Source organism: Salmo salar, chromosome 18 (assembly GCF_965601325.2).
Source record: "Salmo salar chromosome 18, fSalSal1, whole genome shotgun sequence".
Taxonomy (NCBI): Eukaryota; Metazoa; Chordata; class Actinopteri; order Salmoniformes; family Salmonidae; genus Salmo; species Salmo salar.
This window is the reverse complement of record NC_138308.1, coordinates 93,254,912-93,272,410: the sequence shown is the minus strand read 5'-3', so window position 1 is coordinate 93,272,410 and position 17,499 is coordinate 93,254,912. Positions and strand designations below refer to the sequence as shown.

At 44.2% G+C, this 17,499-nt stretch overlaps 1 protein-coding gene across 1 annotated transcript; it reads left to right on the top strand.

Annotated features, from left to right (window-relative positions):
- On the top strand, positions 1–17,240 carry LOC145850196 (uncharacterized). The gene is made up of 3 exons (XM_014156718.3): positions 1–457; positions 2,400–2,837; positions 12,152–17,240. The coding sequence occupies exons 1-3, from the start codon at positions 292–294 to the stop codon at positions 13,837–13,839; spliced, it is 2,292 nt and encodes a 763-aa protein (XP_014012193.3). The 5' UTR covers positions 1–291; the 3' UTR covers positions 13,840–17,240.
- Positions 17,241–17,499: the final 259 nt, after the last annotated feature.

Below are 17,499 nucleotides of genomic sequence, written 5' to 3'. Positions count from 1 at the left end.
CGGAAGTAGGACTGGAGGTGAACAGAGATCTGTATTTAATGATGAGATGCTCATGTCACTCAGTCCAGACAATAGAAGTCGTTGTCCCAAAAGTAGGAATGCAGGCGACAAGATTAGGTCCGAAATAAACCCATTGAAACGCATCGATGTAATTTTGGACAGATTTTGGCGAGAGTGTAACCTCTCGCTTCGCCTATTCCTCTCTGAGGTGCCTTTGTTTTGATTTTGAACGTTATTTTTGTGGAGTAAAGAAAGACTAAATAGGCTACCCAACTCCCAGTCGTCTGAAATATGTCTAAACTACAGTCGTTTCGTGTGTTTTTAAATGAGCGTTTAACGGCGGCTGCTGTGGAGATTTTCGGGGAAGTTGAGAAAACGGTAGTGAAATACCAGGAGGAGAATGATCGGCTACGGAGACTGCTGGAGATCACATCAGAGGTTCAACTATGTAGAACAGGTACGTATGTAGATATACTGATAGGTAGCTATAGTTATACTCAATTAGTAAAATGCTTAGGTAAATAGAGATAATTGTATTTTGATTTTCTACCAACCTAACTACTGTATATATTGGTCTTACATGCCAATTATAATGTAGGCAAATTATGAAATAGTTGTCTGCATATTTTATTACTTATCTAAAGCCTTCACATTTGATTGTATTTGTCACATGCTTCATAAACTAACAGTGAAATGCTTACTTATGTCCCTCCAACAATGCAGAGAGACAAAATAATGAAGATATCACTAAGAATAAATATGCAATCAGGGTTCTCCCCAAAGAATGTGAGATGGGCTGCACCATCTTGTGGACTGAATGCTCCACTATGTAAAAAATGTGTTATATTAGGACATTCTTTGCTTTAGATTGCAGGACATGGCAGTTACAGGTGTAAGAAAACGCAAAAATGTCTGAGTCCAGAGTGAGGCACTGCCCTCATACTCAGTAGCACCACCTTGTTAAAAAATCCTGTGGAGAACTCTGACAATGAGTAACAATACTGTTGTATACACAGGGTACCAGTATAGCTGTATACATAGGGTACCAGTATGGATATATATACACGGGGTACCAGAATGGATATATACACAGTGTACCAGAATTGATATATACACAGGGTACCAGTATAGCTGTTTTCACAGGGTACCAGTATAGCTGTATACACAGGGTACCAGTATAGCTGTATACACAGGGTACCAGTATAGCTGTATACACGGGGTACCAGTATAGCTGTATACACGGGGTACCAGTATGGATATATATACACGGGGTACCAGAATGGATAATAACACAGTGTACCAGAATTGATATATACACAGGGTACCAGTATAGCTGTTTTCACAGGGTACCAGTATAGCTGTATACACGGGGTACCAGTATGGATATATACACAGGGTACCAGTATAGCTGTATGCACAGGGTACCAGTATAGCTGTATACACGGGGTACCAGTATGGATATATACACAGGGTACCAGTGTAGCTGTATGCACAGGATACCAGTGTAGCTGTATGCACAGGATACCAGTGTAGCTGTATACTGGGGTACCAGTATAGCTGTATACACGGGGTACCAGTTAGCTGTATACACGGGGTACCAGTATAGCTGTATACACGGGGTACCAGTATAGCTGTATACACGGGGTACCAGTATAGCTGTATACACGGGGTACCAGTATAGCTGTATACTGGGGTACCAGTATAGCTGTATACTGGGGTACCAGTATAGCTGTATACACGGGGTACCAGTATAGCTGTATACACGGGGTACCAGTATAGCTGTATACACGGGGTACCAGTATAGCTGTATACACGGGGTACCAGTATGGCTGTATACACGGGGTACCAGTATAGCTGTATACACGGGGTACCAGTATAGCTGTATACACGGGGTACCAGTATAGCTGTATACTGGGGTACCAGTATAGCTGTATACACGGGGTACCAGTATAGCTGTATACACGGGGTACCAGTATGGCTATATACACGGGGTACCAGTATAGCTGTATACACAGGGTACCAGTATAGCTGTATACACGGGGTACCAGTATAGCTGTATACACGGGGTACCAGTATAGCTGTATACACGGGGTACCAGTATAGCTGTATTCACGGGGTACCAGTATAGCTGTATACACGGGGTACCAGTATAGCTGTATAGACAGGGTGTTTTTTCTGAATATGTGAATATGTGTGTTAAGTTTTGTTTTGTCATCTACATTTGAGTTTCCATTCAACACTGCAGTGAATGTCAATGTTTGTATATCTGTTTTTTCGTATTTGAACATCATAAACAGATAACAAAAGAGTCAACAAAAGCATTTAGAAATGGCATTGTGCACCCAGGCATGTCTAAAGTCTGTATAGGTAACCTCTGCTCCTCCTCTCCTTCCCTCCAGACTCCCTGCAGCTCTCTGTCTCTGAAGAGGGGGTTCCCCCTGAGCAGCAGGAGTGGAGTCCCAGTCTGGGGCAGGAGGACCCAGAGCCCACACAGATTAAAGAGGAACAGGAGGAAGTCAGGACCAGTCAGCAGGAAGAGCAGCTTCAAGGGCTCGTTGATACCAAAGACTCCATATTCACTCCTTCCTGTGTGAAAAGTGAATGTGATCAGATGGACCCACATCAAGAAGCCATACTAGCTGAACACCCAACTCTCAGTCCACTGAAAACGTCTAAACTACAGTCGTTTCGTGTGTTGTTAAATGAATGTTTAACAGCATCTGCTGCTGTGGAGATTCTTGGTGCGGTTGAGGAAACTGTAGCAGAGTACCAGGAAGAGAATGATCTGCTATGGAGACTGCTGGGGAGGACACCAGAGATAAAACTACGTAGAATAGGTTAGTATGTGTATCTACTGATAGCTAGCTATAGTTCTAGTAAATTAATAAACTGTTTAGGCTTTGTGATCACCATTTCAACATTTTGTAGAAGTGGTTTTAGCCCCGACGTGGCTGTGCTTTCTCTTTGCTTGGACAGCAGCTCCACACATTTATGTTGCCATTCTGACTCCAGTGCTACATTGATGCTAAACCGTTCCTTTTGATTAGCTGAGGATGATGATTTGGTCAAGTGTGATACGCTCTGTCTATACTGAACAAAAATATCAACGCAACATGCAACAATTTCAAAGATTTTACTGAGTTAAAATGTATATACGGAAATCAGTCAATTGAAATAAATACATTTGACCCTAATCTATGGATTTCACATGACTGGGAATATACATATGCATCTGTTGGTCACAGATATCCTTTAAAAAGAAATAGAGGCGTGGTTTAACAAACAAGTCAGTATCTGGTGTGACCATTTACCTCATGCAGAGCGACACATCTCCTTCGCATTGAGGTGATCCTTGAGACATGGGCCTCAGGATCTCGTCATGGTATCTCTGTTCATTGAAATTGCCATCGATAAAATGCAATTGTGGTCATTGTCCGTAGCTTATGCCTGTCCATACCATAACCCCACCGCCACCATGGGGCACTCTGTTCACAACGTTGACATCAGCAAATCGCTCGCGCAACGACGCCATACACGTGGTCTGCTGTTTTGAGGCCGGTTGGACGTACTGCCAAATTCTCTAAAATTATGTTGGAGGTGGCTTATGGTAGAGAAATAAGCATTTAATTCTCTGGTAACAGCTCTGGTGGACATTCCTGCAGTCAGCATGCCATTTGCATGCTCCCTCAAAACTTGAGACGTCTGTGGCATTGTGTTGTGACAAAACTGCACATTTTATAGTGGCCTTTTATTGTCCCCAGCACAAGGTGCACCTGTGTAATGATCATGCTGTTTAATCAGCTTCTTGATATGCCACACCTGTCAGATGGATGGATGATCTTGGCAAAGGAGAAATGCTCACTAACAGGGATGTAAACAAATTTATAAAAACATTGAGAGAAATAAGCATTTTGTGCATATGGAACATTTCTGGGATTTTTTATTTCAGCTCATGAAACATGGGACCAACACTAGGTTTAGAAACAAAGTTTAGAAACAATTGATCCTTGATTGCTGTACAGTTTTGGAAACCTTGAACACTAACCTTAATTATCATCCAAAATAACTTTATAAATACAAAAGATACACTTGCTGTTCTACCACAGATTTCCACAGAGGTTTTTGTGTAACTTTGAGCCAAAATGTTGTGTTTCCCTTCCGAGTTTCCATTAGCACGAGAAGTGTCTTACAGTGCATTCAGGAAGTATTCAGAGCCTTTGACTTTTTACACATTTAGTTACATTAGACGTATTCTAAAACTGATTAAATAGTTGTTTTTACTCATCAATCTACACACAATACCCCATAATGACATCACAATACCCCATAATGACATCACAATACTCCATAATGACATCACAATACTCCATAATGACAAAGCAAAAAAAACAGTTTTTTAGGAATTTTGGTTTATTTATAAAAAAAGAAAACAATTATATCACATTTACATACACTTACATACGTATTCAGACCCTTTACTCAGTACTTTGTTGAAGCACCTTTGGCAGCGATTACAGCTTCGAGTCTTTTTGGGTATGACGCTACAAGCTTGACACACCTGTATTTTGGGAGTTTCCCCCATTCTTCTCTGCAGATCCTCTCAAGCTCTGTCAGGTTGGAAGGGGAGTGTCGCTGCATAGCTATTTTCAGGTCTCTCCAGAGATGTTCAATCGGGTTCAAGTCCAGGATCTAGCTGGGCCACTCAAGGACATTCAGAGACTTGTCCCGAAGCCACTCCTGTCTTTGCTGTGTGCTTAGGGTCGTTGTCCTGTTGGAGGTGAACCTTCGCCCCAGTGTGAGGTCCTGAACGCTCTGCAGCAGGTTTTCATCAAGGATCTCTGTACTTTGCTCCATTCATCTTTCCCTCGATCAAGTCTCCTAGTCCCTGCCGCTAAAAACATCCCCACAGCATGATGCTGCCACCACCATTTTTATTTATTTTTTATTTATTTCACCTTTATTTAACCAGGTAGGCAAGTTGAGAACAAGTTCTCATTTACAATTGCGACCTGGCCAAGATAAAGCAAAGCAGTTCGACAACATACAAAAACACAGAGTTACACATGGAGTAAAACAACATACAATCAATGATGCAGTAGAAAAAAATAAAAAAAATAAGACTATATACAATGTGAGCAAATGATGTGAGATAAGGGAGGTAAAGGCAAACAAATGCCATGGTGGCAAAGTAAATAAAGTATAGCAAGAAAAACACTGGAATGGTAGATTTGTAGTTTGAAGAAAGTTCAGAGATAGAATATAAATAATATGGTGCAAAGGAGCAAAATAAATAAAATAAATAAATACAGTAGGGGAAGAGGTAGTAGTTTGGGCTAAATTATAGATGGGCTATGTACAGGTGCAGTGATCTGTGAGCTGCTCTGACAGCTGGTGCTTAAAGCTAGTGAGGGAGATAAGTGTTTCCAGTTTCAGAGATTTTTGTAGTTCGTTCCAGTCATTGGCAGCAGAGAACTGGAAGGAGAGACGACCAAAGGAGGAGTTGGCTTTAGGGGTGACCAGAGAGATATACCTGCTGGAGCGCGTGCTACAGGTGGGTGCTGCTATGGTGACCAGTGAGCGGAGATAAGGGGGGACTTTACCTAGCAGGGTCTTGTAGATGACCTGGAGCCAATGTGTTTGGCGACGATTATGAAGCGAAGGCCAGCCAACGAGAGCGTACAGGTCGCAGTGGTGGGTAGTATATGGGGCTTTGGTGACAAAACGGATGGCACTGTGATAGACTGCATCCAGCTTGTTGAGTAGGGTATTGGAAGCTATTTTGTAAATGACATCGCCGAAGTCGAGGATTGGTAGGATGGTCAGTTTTACGAGGGTATGTTTGGCAGCATGAGTGAAGGATGCTTTGTTGCGAAATAGGAAGCCAATTCGAGATTTCACTTTGGATTGGAGATGATTGATGTGAGTCTGGAAGGAGAGTTTACAGTCTAACCAGACACCTAGGTATTTGTAGTTGTCCACAAATTCTAAGTTAGAACCGTCCAGAGAAGTGATGCTGGACAGGCGTGCAGGTGCAGGCAGCGATCGGTTGAAGAGCATGCATTTAGTTTTACTTGTGTTTAGGAGCAGTTGGAGACCACGGAAGGAGAGTTGAATGGCATTGAAGCTCGTCTGGAGGGTTGTTAACACAGTGTCCAAAGAAGGGCCAGAAGTGTACAGAATGGTGTCGTCTGTGTAGAGGTGGATCAGAGATTCACCAGCAGCAAGAGCGACATCATTTATGTATACAGAGAAAAGAGTTGGCCCAAGAATTGAACCCTGTGGTACCCCCATAGAGACTGCCAGAGGTCCAGACAGTAGGCCCTCCGATTTGACACACTGAACTCTGTCAGAGAAGTAGTTGGTGAACCAGGCGACGCAATCGTTTGAGAAACCAAGGCTACTGAGTCTGCCGATGACGATGTGGTGATTAACAGAGTCAAAAGCTTTGGCCAGGTCAATGAATACGGCAGCACAGTATTGTTTCTTATCGATGGCGGTTACGATGTCGTTTAGGACCTTGAGCGTGGCTGAGGTGCACCCATGACCAGCTCTGAAACCAGATTGCATAGCGGAGAGGGTGCGGTGGGATTCGAAATGGTCGGTAATCTGTTTGTTGACTTGGCTTTCGAAGACCTTAGAAAGGCAGGGTAGGATGGATATAGGTCTGTAGCAATTTGGGTCAAGTGTGTCACCTCCTTTGAAGAGGGGGATGACAGCAGCTGCTTTCCAATCTATGGGAATCTCAGACGACACGAAAGAGAGGTTGAACAGGCTAGTAATAGGGGTTGTAATAATTTCGGCAGATAATTTTAGAAAGAAAGGGTCCAGATTGTCAAGCCCAGCTGATTTGTAGGGGTCCAGATTTTGCAGCTCTTTCAGAACATCAGCTGAATGGATTTGGGAGAAGGAGAAATGGGGGAGGCTTGGGCGAGTAGCTGTGGGGGGTGCAGTGCTGTTGAATGCAGTAGGGGTAGTTAGGTGGAAAGCATGGCCAGCCGTAGAAAAATGCTTATTGAAATTCTCAATTATAGTGGGCTTATCGGTGGTGACAGAGTTTCCTACCCTCAGTGCAGTGGGCAGTTGGGAGGAGGTGTTCTTATTCTCCATGGACTTTACAATGTCCCAGAACTTTTTAGTGTTGGAGTTGCACGAAGCGAATTTCTGTTTGAAAAAGCTAGCCTTGGCGTTTCTAACTGCCTGTGTGTATTGGTTTCTAACTTCCCTAAAAAGTTGCATATCGCGGGGGCAGTTCGATGCTAATGCAGAACGCCACAGGATATTTTTGTGTTGGTTAAGGGCAGTCAGGTCTGGGGAGAACCAAGGGCTATATCTGTTCCTGGTTCAAAATTTCTTGAAAGGGGCATGCTTATTTAAGATGGAGAGGAAGGCATTTAAAAAAAATAACCAGGCATCCTCTACTGACGGGATGAGGTCAATATCCTTCCAGGATACCAGGGCCAGGTCGATTAGAAAGGCTTGCTCGTTGAAATGTTTCAGGGAGCGTTTGACAGTGATGAGTGGAGGTCGTTTGACCGCTGACCCATTACGGGTGCAGGCAATGAGGCAGTGATCGCTGAGATCTTGGTTGAAAACAGCAGAGGTGTATTTAGAGGGCACATTGGTTAGGATGATATCTATGAGGGTGCCAGTGTTTGCGGCTTTGGGGTTGTACCTGGTGGGTTCATTAATAATTTGTGTGAGATTGAGGGCATCAAGCTTGGATTGTAGGATGGCTGGGGTGTTAAGCATGTCCCAGTTTAGGTCACCTAGTAGCACGAGCTCTGAAGATAGATGGGGGGCAATCAGTTCACATATGGTGTCCAGAGCACAACTAGGGGCCGAGGGGGGTCTATAGCAGGCTGCAACGGTGAGAGACTTGTTTTTGGAGAGGTGGATTTTTAAAAGTAGAAGTTCAAATTGTTTGGGTACAGACCTGGATAGCAGGACAGAACTCTGCAGGCTATCTCTGCAGTAGATTGCAACACCGCCCCCTTTGGTCGTTCTATCTTGTCTGAAAACGTTGTAGTTAGGGATGAAGATTTCAGAGTTTTTGGTGGACTTCCTAAGCCAAGATTCAGACACAGCTAGGACATCCGGGTTGGCAGAGTGTGCTAAAGCAGTGAATAAAACAAACTTAGGGAGGAGGCTTCTAATGTTAACATGCATGAAACCAAGGTTATTACGGTTACAGAAGTCATCAAAAGAGAGCGCCTGGGGAGTAGGAGTGGAGCCAGGCGCTGCAGGGCCTGGATTCACCTCTACATCCCCAGAGGAGCAGAGAAGAATAAGTATGAGGGTACGGCTAAAAGCTATAAGAATTGGTCGTCTGTGACGTCCAGAATAGAGAGAAAAAGGAGCAGGTTTCTGGGGGCGATAAAATAGCTTCAAGGTATAATGTACAGACAAAGGTATGGTGGGATGTGAGTACAGAGGAGGTAAACCTAGGCATTTAGTGATTATGAGAGAGATATTGTCTCTAGAAACATCATTGAAACCAGAAGATGTCATAGCATGTGTGGGTGGAGGAACTGAGAGGTTGGATAAGGTATAATGAGCAGGGCTAGAGGCTCTACAGTGAAATAAGCCAATAAACACTAACCAGAACAGCAATGGAGAAGGCATATTGACATTAAGGAGAGGCATGCTTAGCCGAGTGATCAAAGGGTCCAGTGAGATTCAGACAGCTAGCCGGGCCATAGGTAGCAAGCTGGTGGAAGATGGGAGGGAGGTCTGTTTTTAGCCACCTCGTGCGTTTCCGTCTGTGGGTTAGTGGTGTTCCGTGTGGAAGGGGGGACCAGTCCAAGTTGGCAAAATAGTTAGTTATAGTGGCCCAAGAAAAGTGTCCGATAGACCTATTCAGATCGCAGCCGAAAAGACAGCTAACGATTAGCGGGCCGCAGATGGGCGATCAGGTTACGTCGCGACGGAGGGGCCAGTTGGATAACTCCCTCGGGCAGATAACGTCGGTGGTCCAGTCGGGAAGACCCGATGGGGCTCCGCATCGGCAGTAAAACGGGTCAGGATAGGTGAGTTGTAGCCCAGGAGACACTTCAGCTGGCTAGCTCAGGAATAGCCCAGGAGTGGCTGACGGAACTCTTCAGCTGGCTAGCTGGCTAGCTCCGTAATAATGTGTGTTAATTCCGTGACCGACGTTGCCAATAGTCACTCAGGTAGCAGCTAGTTAGCTGCAAGATCCAGGTGTAAATGTCCAGAGCCTGCGGTAGAAATCGGGGAAAGGAGAGAGAATAGGTCCGGTATGCTCTGGTCTGAGTCGCGCTGTACAAAAACTGGCGATAGCTTTTCGAGCTAATGGATAGCTGAGGACAGCTAACCGTGGCTAGCTGAACTTCAACGTTAGCCAGTGAAAATGGCTAAACACTTGCTAGCTTCTGTTGTGGAATTCAGATGAGGTAAATAATACGTTTTTTTTTAAATTGGTGAGGCGGGTTGCAGGAGAGTGCTTTGAGGTTGAGTTTTTAGAATTAAAAAAAAAGATATATATATAAAAAGATAAGTGAAGAATTTTTTTTATGTAAATATATATATATATACACGGGACACGACAAGAGGAGGGTAGAGGACGTCTGAACTGCTACGCCATCTTGGAAGATCTATCGATCTAAGATCTACCATGCTTCACCGTAGGGATGGTGCCAGGTTTCCTCCAGGCGTGACGCTTGGCATTCAGGCCAAAGAGTTCAATCTTGGTTTCATCAGACCAGAGAATCTTGTTTCTCATGGTCTGAGAGTCCTTTAGGTGCCTTTTGGAAAACTCCTAGCGGGCTGTCATGTGCCTTTTACTGAGGATTGGCTTCCTTCTGGCAACTCTACCATAAAGGCCTGATTGGTGGAGTGCTGCAGAGATGGGCTGCCGAGTGGCGTAGTGGTCTAAGACACTGCATCGTAGTGCAAGAGGCATCACTGCAGTACCTAGTTCAAATCCAGGCTGCATCACATCTGGCCGTGATGGGTGGCTCACAATTGGCCCAGCGTCGTCCGGGTTTGGCCGGGGTAGGCCGTCATTGTAAATAAGAGTTTGTTCTTAACTGACTTGCCTAGTTAAAAAAAAAATGGTTGTCCTTCTGGAAGGTTCTCCCTTCTCCACAGAGGAACTCTGGAGCTTGTTAGAGCGATCATTGGGTTCTTGGTCACCTCCCTGACCAAGGCCCTTCTCCCCAGATTGCTCAGTTTGTCTGGGCGGTCAGCTCTAGGAAGAGTCTTGGTGGTTCCAAACTTCCATTTAAGAATGATTGAGGTCACTGTGTTCTTGGGGACCAGCAGACATTTTTTTCGTACTCTTTCCCAGATCTGTGTCTCGGTGCTCTACGGACAATTCCTTTGACCTCATGGCTTGGTTTTTGCTCTGACATGCTCTGTCAACTGTAGGACCTTATATAGAGGTCTTTCCAGGTGTGGAAAAGGTGTGCCTTTCCAAATATAGGTGTGCCTTTCCAAATCATGTCCAATCAATTGAATTTACTACAGGTGGACTCCATTCAAGTTGTAGAAAAATCTAAATTATGATAAATGGAAACTGGATGCACCTGAGCTCAATTTCGAGTCTCATAGCAAAGGGTCTGAATTCTTATGTAAATAAGGTATTTATTTAAAAAAAATGTAATACATTTGCTAAAATATCTAAAACCTATTTTCTCTTTGTCATTATGGGGTATTGTGTGTAGATTGATGAGGGAAAAATAATAATTACAATAATGCTGTAACTTAATAAAATGTGGATAAAGGCAAGTGGTCTGAATACTTTCCGAATGCACTGTAGTTCAGGGAAACGCAAAACACCTCTTATATTTTTACAATTATTTTGCGGTGATATGAAAGGAAAGTTTTGAAGGTTTCCAAAAACCGTTGTTGTCAAAAATGGCCAGTTCCAGTCAGCTGATTTTATCCATTCCTTCTGGTTAGTTCTAGTCAGGCAGCTTAGTTTCCCATTCAGAGGACCCCCCACTTTCATTTAGTTCTTATAGGTCAAGGTCAGCAGCGTCACAAAAAAACTGAGGGGGCACAAACGATGTGAGGATGCCTGTTGGGCGTGGTCTGGAGACGGACTAGGCACCCTGTCCGGAAGTTGGAGAATTTTGCACTTTTCAAACACCTGAAACCCATTTTTCCTGCAATCTAGAGTCATAATTATTATGCTTAATTCTATGTAAAATGATGTTTATTTTTCTGCATATCTCTTGAGCTGTCTTGTATCCTCCTGACTGGTGTTTTTTTTTTTCTTCATTTTAAGAAACAAAATATATAAAAAATATATATCTCTGCTAAAATTCTGTGTAAAAGATTGAAAAGAATCTGTGTCTTATTTTGTATATTTTGTAATTTCTTGCTTTTCTAAAGTCTACTAACCTTGCCAACAGCCATGCCAGCTAAGATAGTTAGACAAGCCAGCTACTCTAACTTGATTGATAGCCTGAAATGGCTTCTGGGTAGCCAGTTATGAGGTTGGGAGATTGGGAAACTAGCTAAAACCAACTTCAGAAATTGCTAGGTGTCTAGTAGTATTACAGAGAAACACCAACAACAACAAAAAACTTTAAAAAATAAATACAATTATATCCATATACACTTCCATATTTTACGTACACAAGAACTTCCACATTTTACGTTTAAGAAACATTCTGACGTGAGAGACCTAGTTGATATGATCACATATACAGTACCAGTCAAAAGTTTGGACACACCTACTCATTCAAGGGTTTTTCTTTATTTTTACTATTTTCTACATTGTAGAATAATAGTGACGACATCAAAACTATGAAATAACAGATATGGAATCATGTAGTAACCAAAAAAGTGTTAAACAAATCAAAATATATTTGAGATTCTTCAATGTAGCCACCCTTTGCCTTGATGACAGCTTTGCTCACTCTTGGCATGTTAACCCACCACCTATATGGCTTGTGTGAAGGAAAGCAAATATCTAGCTAGCTATCTGCACTCAGGCTGTATAGATAATAGAGATCCATGCTAAGGAAGCAAATACCTAGCTAGCTATCTGCACTCAGGCTGTATAGAGCATAGAGATCCATGCTAGGGAAGAACATTGAAATAGAATGTCATAGAGATCTATAATTCGTGAGTGATTCCAAATTCTGTTATAAATAACGTCTGCTATTCCTCTCCTTCCCTCCAGACTCCCTGCAGCTCTCTGTCTCTGAAGAGGAGGTTCCCCCTGAGCAGCAGCACTGTGAGCAGGAGTGGAGCCCCAGTCTGGGACAGGAGGACCCAGAGACCATACAGATTAAAGAGGAACAGGAGGAAGTCAGGACCAGTCAGCAGGAAGAGCAGCTTCAAGGGCTCTTTGTTACCAAAGACTCCATATTCACTCTTTCCTGTGTGAAAAGTGAATGTGATCAGGAGGACCCACTTCAGTCCTTGACTCTTCCCCAAACCCAGACTGTGGAGAACAGACAGAATGGCTCTAAACCAGTGAATCTCACACCTTTTGTCACTGTGACCCACATTAAGGGTCTCAACATTCCCTGTGACCCTCCAGATAATCAAAACAATGCCTCCAGCCACAGCTCAGCTGTAAGCAGTGACACAGTAGGACTTAATAGCAGCCCACCATTGGATCCCAGTCCACTATTGGAGAAACACTGTTCCAAACCCAGCACCACATCTAGAAGAACTCACCACTGCCATGACTGTGGTGAAACATTTGCTCTGAAAGATGACCTGCAAAGGCATATGACTCTCACCAAGAAGAGACCCAGTGAATGCTGCTTCTGCAGTAAACACTACAACTCCACCTGTAAACTGAAGGCCCATGTCCGACTCTGTCACGGTGGGAAACCCTATATCTGCCCTGTTTGTGGCAAGACCTTCAAATACAAAGGAGGTCTCCCCAGGCACATGAGGATTCACAAAGGAGAGAAACCTTTTATCTGTGGTGACTGTGGGAAAAGCTTCAATCAGAAGGGGAACCTAACTGAACATGTATTGATTCACACAGGAGAGAAACCATTTAGCTGTGGTGACTGTGGGAAAAGCTTTGGGCTCAAGCGGTACCTAACCATGCATAAACTGACTCACACAGGAGAGAAACCATTTAGCTGTGGAGACTGCGGGAAAAGCTTTAATCGCAAGGCGGTCTTAACTATGCATATACGGACTCACACAGGAGAGAAACCATTTATCTGTGGCGACTGTGGGAAAAGCTTCCGCCATAAGGGGTGCCTTAAGATACATGTACTGACTCACACAGCAGAGAAACGATTTAGCTGTGGTGACTGTGGGAAAAGCTTCAATAAGAGGGGGAACCTAAAAGTGCATATACGTACTCACACTGGAGAGAAATCTTTTAGCTGTGGAGACTGTGGGAAAAGCTTCAATACGAGGGGGAACTTAACCAGGCATATACGGACTCACACCAGAGATAATTCCTTTCGCTGTGGTGACTGTGGGGAAAGCTTCAATGAGAAGGGGCACCTAAATGAACATATACGAACTCACACAGGAGAGAAACGATTTATCTGTGGTAACTGTGGGAAAAGCTTTAAGCATAAGGGATGCCTTAAAATACATATATTGTCTCACACAGGAGAGAAACCATATAGGTGTGGTGACTGTGGCGAAAGCTTCAATGAGAAGGGGCACCTAAATGAACATATACAGACTCACACAGGAGAGAACCCTTATAGCTGTGGTGACTGTGGGGAAAGCTTCAATCAGAAGGTGGACCTAAAGAGGAATATACGGATTCACACAGGAGAGAAATCACATGGCTGCTCAGTCTGTGGTAAAAGGTTCACTCAGAAGTCTCATCTGCTGAGGCATGTGGATAAAATCCACAAAGGAAGAATACAGGACAGAAACTGAAAGAGGAAAGAGCATTAGGACAAAGAGATTGTTTGTCAGGTAAGTGAATAAAAAGGCAGGATGTGGACAAATCTTTTAGGAAGTAACCGCGATATGGCCCTCATCAAATATGCAGACGACATGGCTCTGGTTGCTTGCCTGGAGGTCAAGTCCATCTCCAGCTACTGCCAGTTCATTGACTGCCTCTTGACGTGGTTTGACAATAGCTTCCTTGACCTTAACGTCACCAAGACTAAAAAACTGTGCCTTGGAGGAAATACATTTGGGGAAATGGAAGCCCTTCTCTCAAGCTTGTCACTATGGAAGGACGTGGAGCAAGTCACACATTTGAAATACTTGGGGACAATTTTAGACCACAAACATAGCTTCCGGTAAAACACTGACCTCATCTACAAAAAGGCAAGGTAATTTCTTTACCTACGTAAGAAACTATGACGTTTTAATGCAAGCAAACTCACACTGATCGTGGTATACAAATCCCTGATTGAGTGTTCTCAATTACAATTCTGGTACCTCTCAGTGATGCTTAATTTTTTGTTTCATTCTGACATTTCAGTCTGACATGTAACTGTTTTAATGTGTTTCATTCTGATATGTCACTCTGACAAATACATGTTTCATTCTGACATTTCAGTCTGACATGTAACTGTTTAATGTGTTTCATTCTGATATGTCACTCTGACAAATACATGTTTCATTCTGACATTTCATTCAGACATGTAAATGTTTTAATGTGTTTCCTTGTGACATTTCATTCTGACGTGTAAATGTTTAATGTGTTTCCTTCTGACATTTCATTCTGACGTGTAAATGTTTAATGTGTTTCCTTCTGACATTTCATTCTGACGTGTAAATGTTTAATGTCCTTCATTCTGATGTGTCGTGGAATATTCTAATCAAGTGAGAGAGACTTTGTAATTTCTTCAAACAATCGTCTTTATTTAATATCGATTAATTATTGCAATAATGAAGCTGGTCGACCCCACACTCTGAAGTGTGTTGCCGAGAGCTTAACCTCACAGAAAGTGCAGAACTCTTTATATAATAGATCTAAGAATGCTTTGTCATGGCTGGTTCCAACCCTCCCATACAGATCAGGGGGCATCATAAGCCACCTTGGGTTCATCTTGTGGTTATCTGCACCTGGTGGTGTTTTACCCCCCCCCCCCCCCCCAACCCGGCTTAGTCTCCCAGATGCCAGGATGATTAGAAACAAAGAGGGATTGTTCTACTCCTAAACTATCTCTAGTAAAACCCATGTCCTTGACCATACAGCCAGATTAGCTGCAGGGAGATAGAGTGGAGACCATCCCTTTACAAAACACAGCATTAGTAGAATATAAATGTCTTACTACTTGTTAAGTATATTTGTTAAGTATATAATTGTTACTAAGATCAAACAAATCAGGTAAATATATAATTGTTCTCTCACACGTGTAAATGTTTAATGTGTTTCATTCTGACATGTAAATGTTTATTTAATGTGTTTCATTCTGACATGTAAATGTGTCATGTGTTTCATTCTGACACAAATGTTTGTTTCATTCTGACATTTCATTCTGACATGTAAATGTTTGTGTTTCCTTCTGACATTTTATTCTGACAAATGTTTAATTTGTTTCATTCTGACATGTAAATATTGAATGTGTTTCATTCTGACATGTAAATGTTTGTTTCCTTCTGACATTTCATTCTGACATGTAAATGTTTAATTTGTTTCCTTCTGACATCTCATTCTGACATGTAAATATTTAATTTGTTTCATTCTGACATGTAAATATTTAATGTGTTTCATTCTGACATGTAAATGTTTAATGTGTTTGATGTGTATGTTTTATCCCTGTTTTTTTTATCCTTTTATTGTAACTCTGACCGTCAATATCACATTTTTTGCAGTGCTATATGTGAGTACCTAGCCTGTAAAACTGTCGGTCTGTCGTTCTCTTTTGTTTGTTTTTTCGTGTTCACGTGTATTGAATAAATGATCATGATGAACACGCAACCCGCTGCGCCTTGGTCTTCTCTCCAGTACGACAACTGTGACAGAACTACCCACCATACCAGGACCAAGCAGCGGAGGATATCTAGCGAGGACCGGGGAACACGGCTGATAAGGGAACCCAAGAGGCAGCCCCAATCATTTTTTTGGGGGGGCACAAGGGCAGTTTGGCGGGGCGAGGATGGAGCCCCAGGCCAGCTCCCCGTACCCTCTGGAGTCGCCAGAGCCGCCCGCCAGTCAGGAGCTGCCAGAGCCGCCCGCCAGTCAGGAGCTGCCAGAGCCGCCCGCCAGTCAGGAGCTGCCAGAGCCGCCCGCCAGTCAGGAGCTGCCAGAGCCGCCCGCCAGTCAGCAGCTGCCAGAGGCGCCCGCCAGTCAGGAGCTGCCAGAGCCGCCCGCCAGTCAGGCGCTCCCAGAGCCGCCCGCTAGTCAGGAGCTGCCAGAGCGGCCAGTCTGCCCGGAGCTGCCAGAGCGGCGCGTCTGCCCGGAGCTGCCAGAGCGGCACGTCTGCCCGGAGCTGCCAGAGCGGCACGTCTGCCCGGAGCTGCCAGAGCGGCACGTCTGCCCGGAGCGGCCAGAGCGGCACGTCTGCCCGGAGCTGCCAGAGCGGCACGTCTGCCCGGAGCTGCCAGAGTGGCCCGGAGCTGCCAGAGCAGCCCGCCGTGCCGGAGCTGCCAGAGTGGCCCGCCGTGCCGGATCTGCCAGAGCCGCCAGCCGGGCGTAGCCATCGCCGCCCGCCAGCCGGGCGCAGCAAGGGTCGTCAGCCAGCCGGGCGCAACCAGAGACACCCGCCAGCCGGTCGCGGCAAGAATCGCCCGCCAGTCGGGCGAGGTCAGGGGCGCCACCTAAGTGGGCGATGCCGAGGGTGGAGCGGGGTCCACGTCCCGCACCTGAGCCGCCTCCAATATAGGTGGGTTGGGTAGGGGGGGTGTAGCACAGTGCCGGCAGCCACCCTCCCTTCCCTCCCTGTAGTTTAGGGGGATTTTTCTGTTTGTTTTGGGGTTTTCTGTGTTTTTCTTTTGAGGTGCATTCAGGGTCTGCACCTTTTAGGGGGGGGGGGGGTACTGTCACGTCCTGACCAGCAGAGGGAGTAATTGTATTCGTTTTGGTCAGGGCGTGGCAGAGGGTTTGTGTTGTGTATGCATTTCTATGTTCTGTCTAGTTTAGTTTTTTTATGTTTAGGATTGGGTGTTGGACTCTCAATTGGAGGCAGGTGTTTCTAATTGCCTCTGATTGAGAGTCCTATATAGAGGTGTGTGTTTGGTTTGGTTATTTTGTAGGTAGTTGATTTTGCACTGCTATATGTGAGTACCTAGCCTGTAAAACTGTCGGTCTGTCGTTCTCTTTTGTTTATTGTTTTTTTGTGTTCACGTGTATTGAATAAATGATCATGATGAACACGCAACCCGCTGCGCCTTGGTCTTCTCTCCAGTACGACAACTGTGACATATCTGCTTATCTTAAAGCTATCTTAGTCTCTGGATCATTCATGCTGTGGGTTACAGGAATAGACGTGTGATCGATTTACTTGTAAATCAAATTTGACACCAAGTAATTGTAAACAAGGTCCAAAGGAAATTCGACTTTGGCTTTTATCCCAACCCCCCTGAAAGAGACACATACATAGAGGATGGAGCAGGGGGCTGCCATACTACAACACCAGT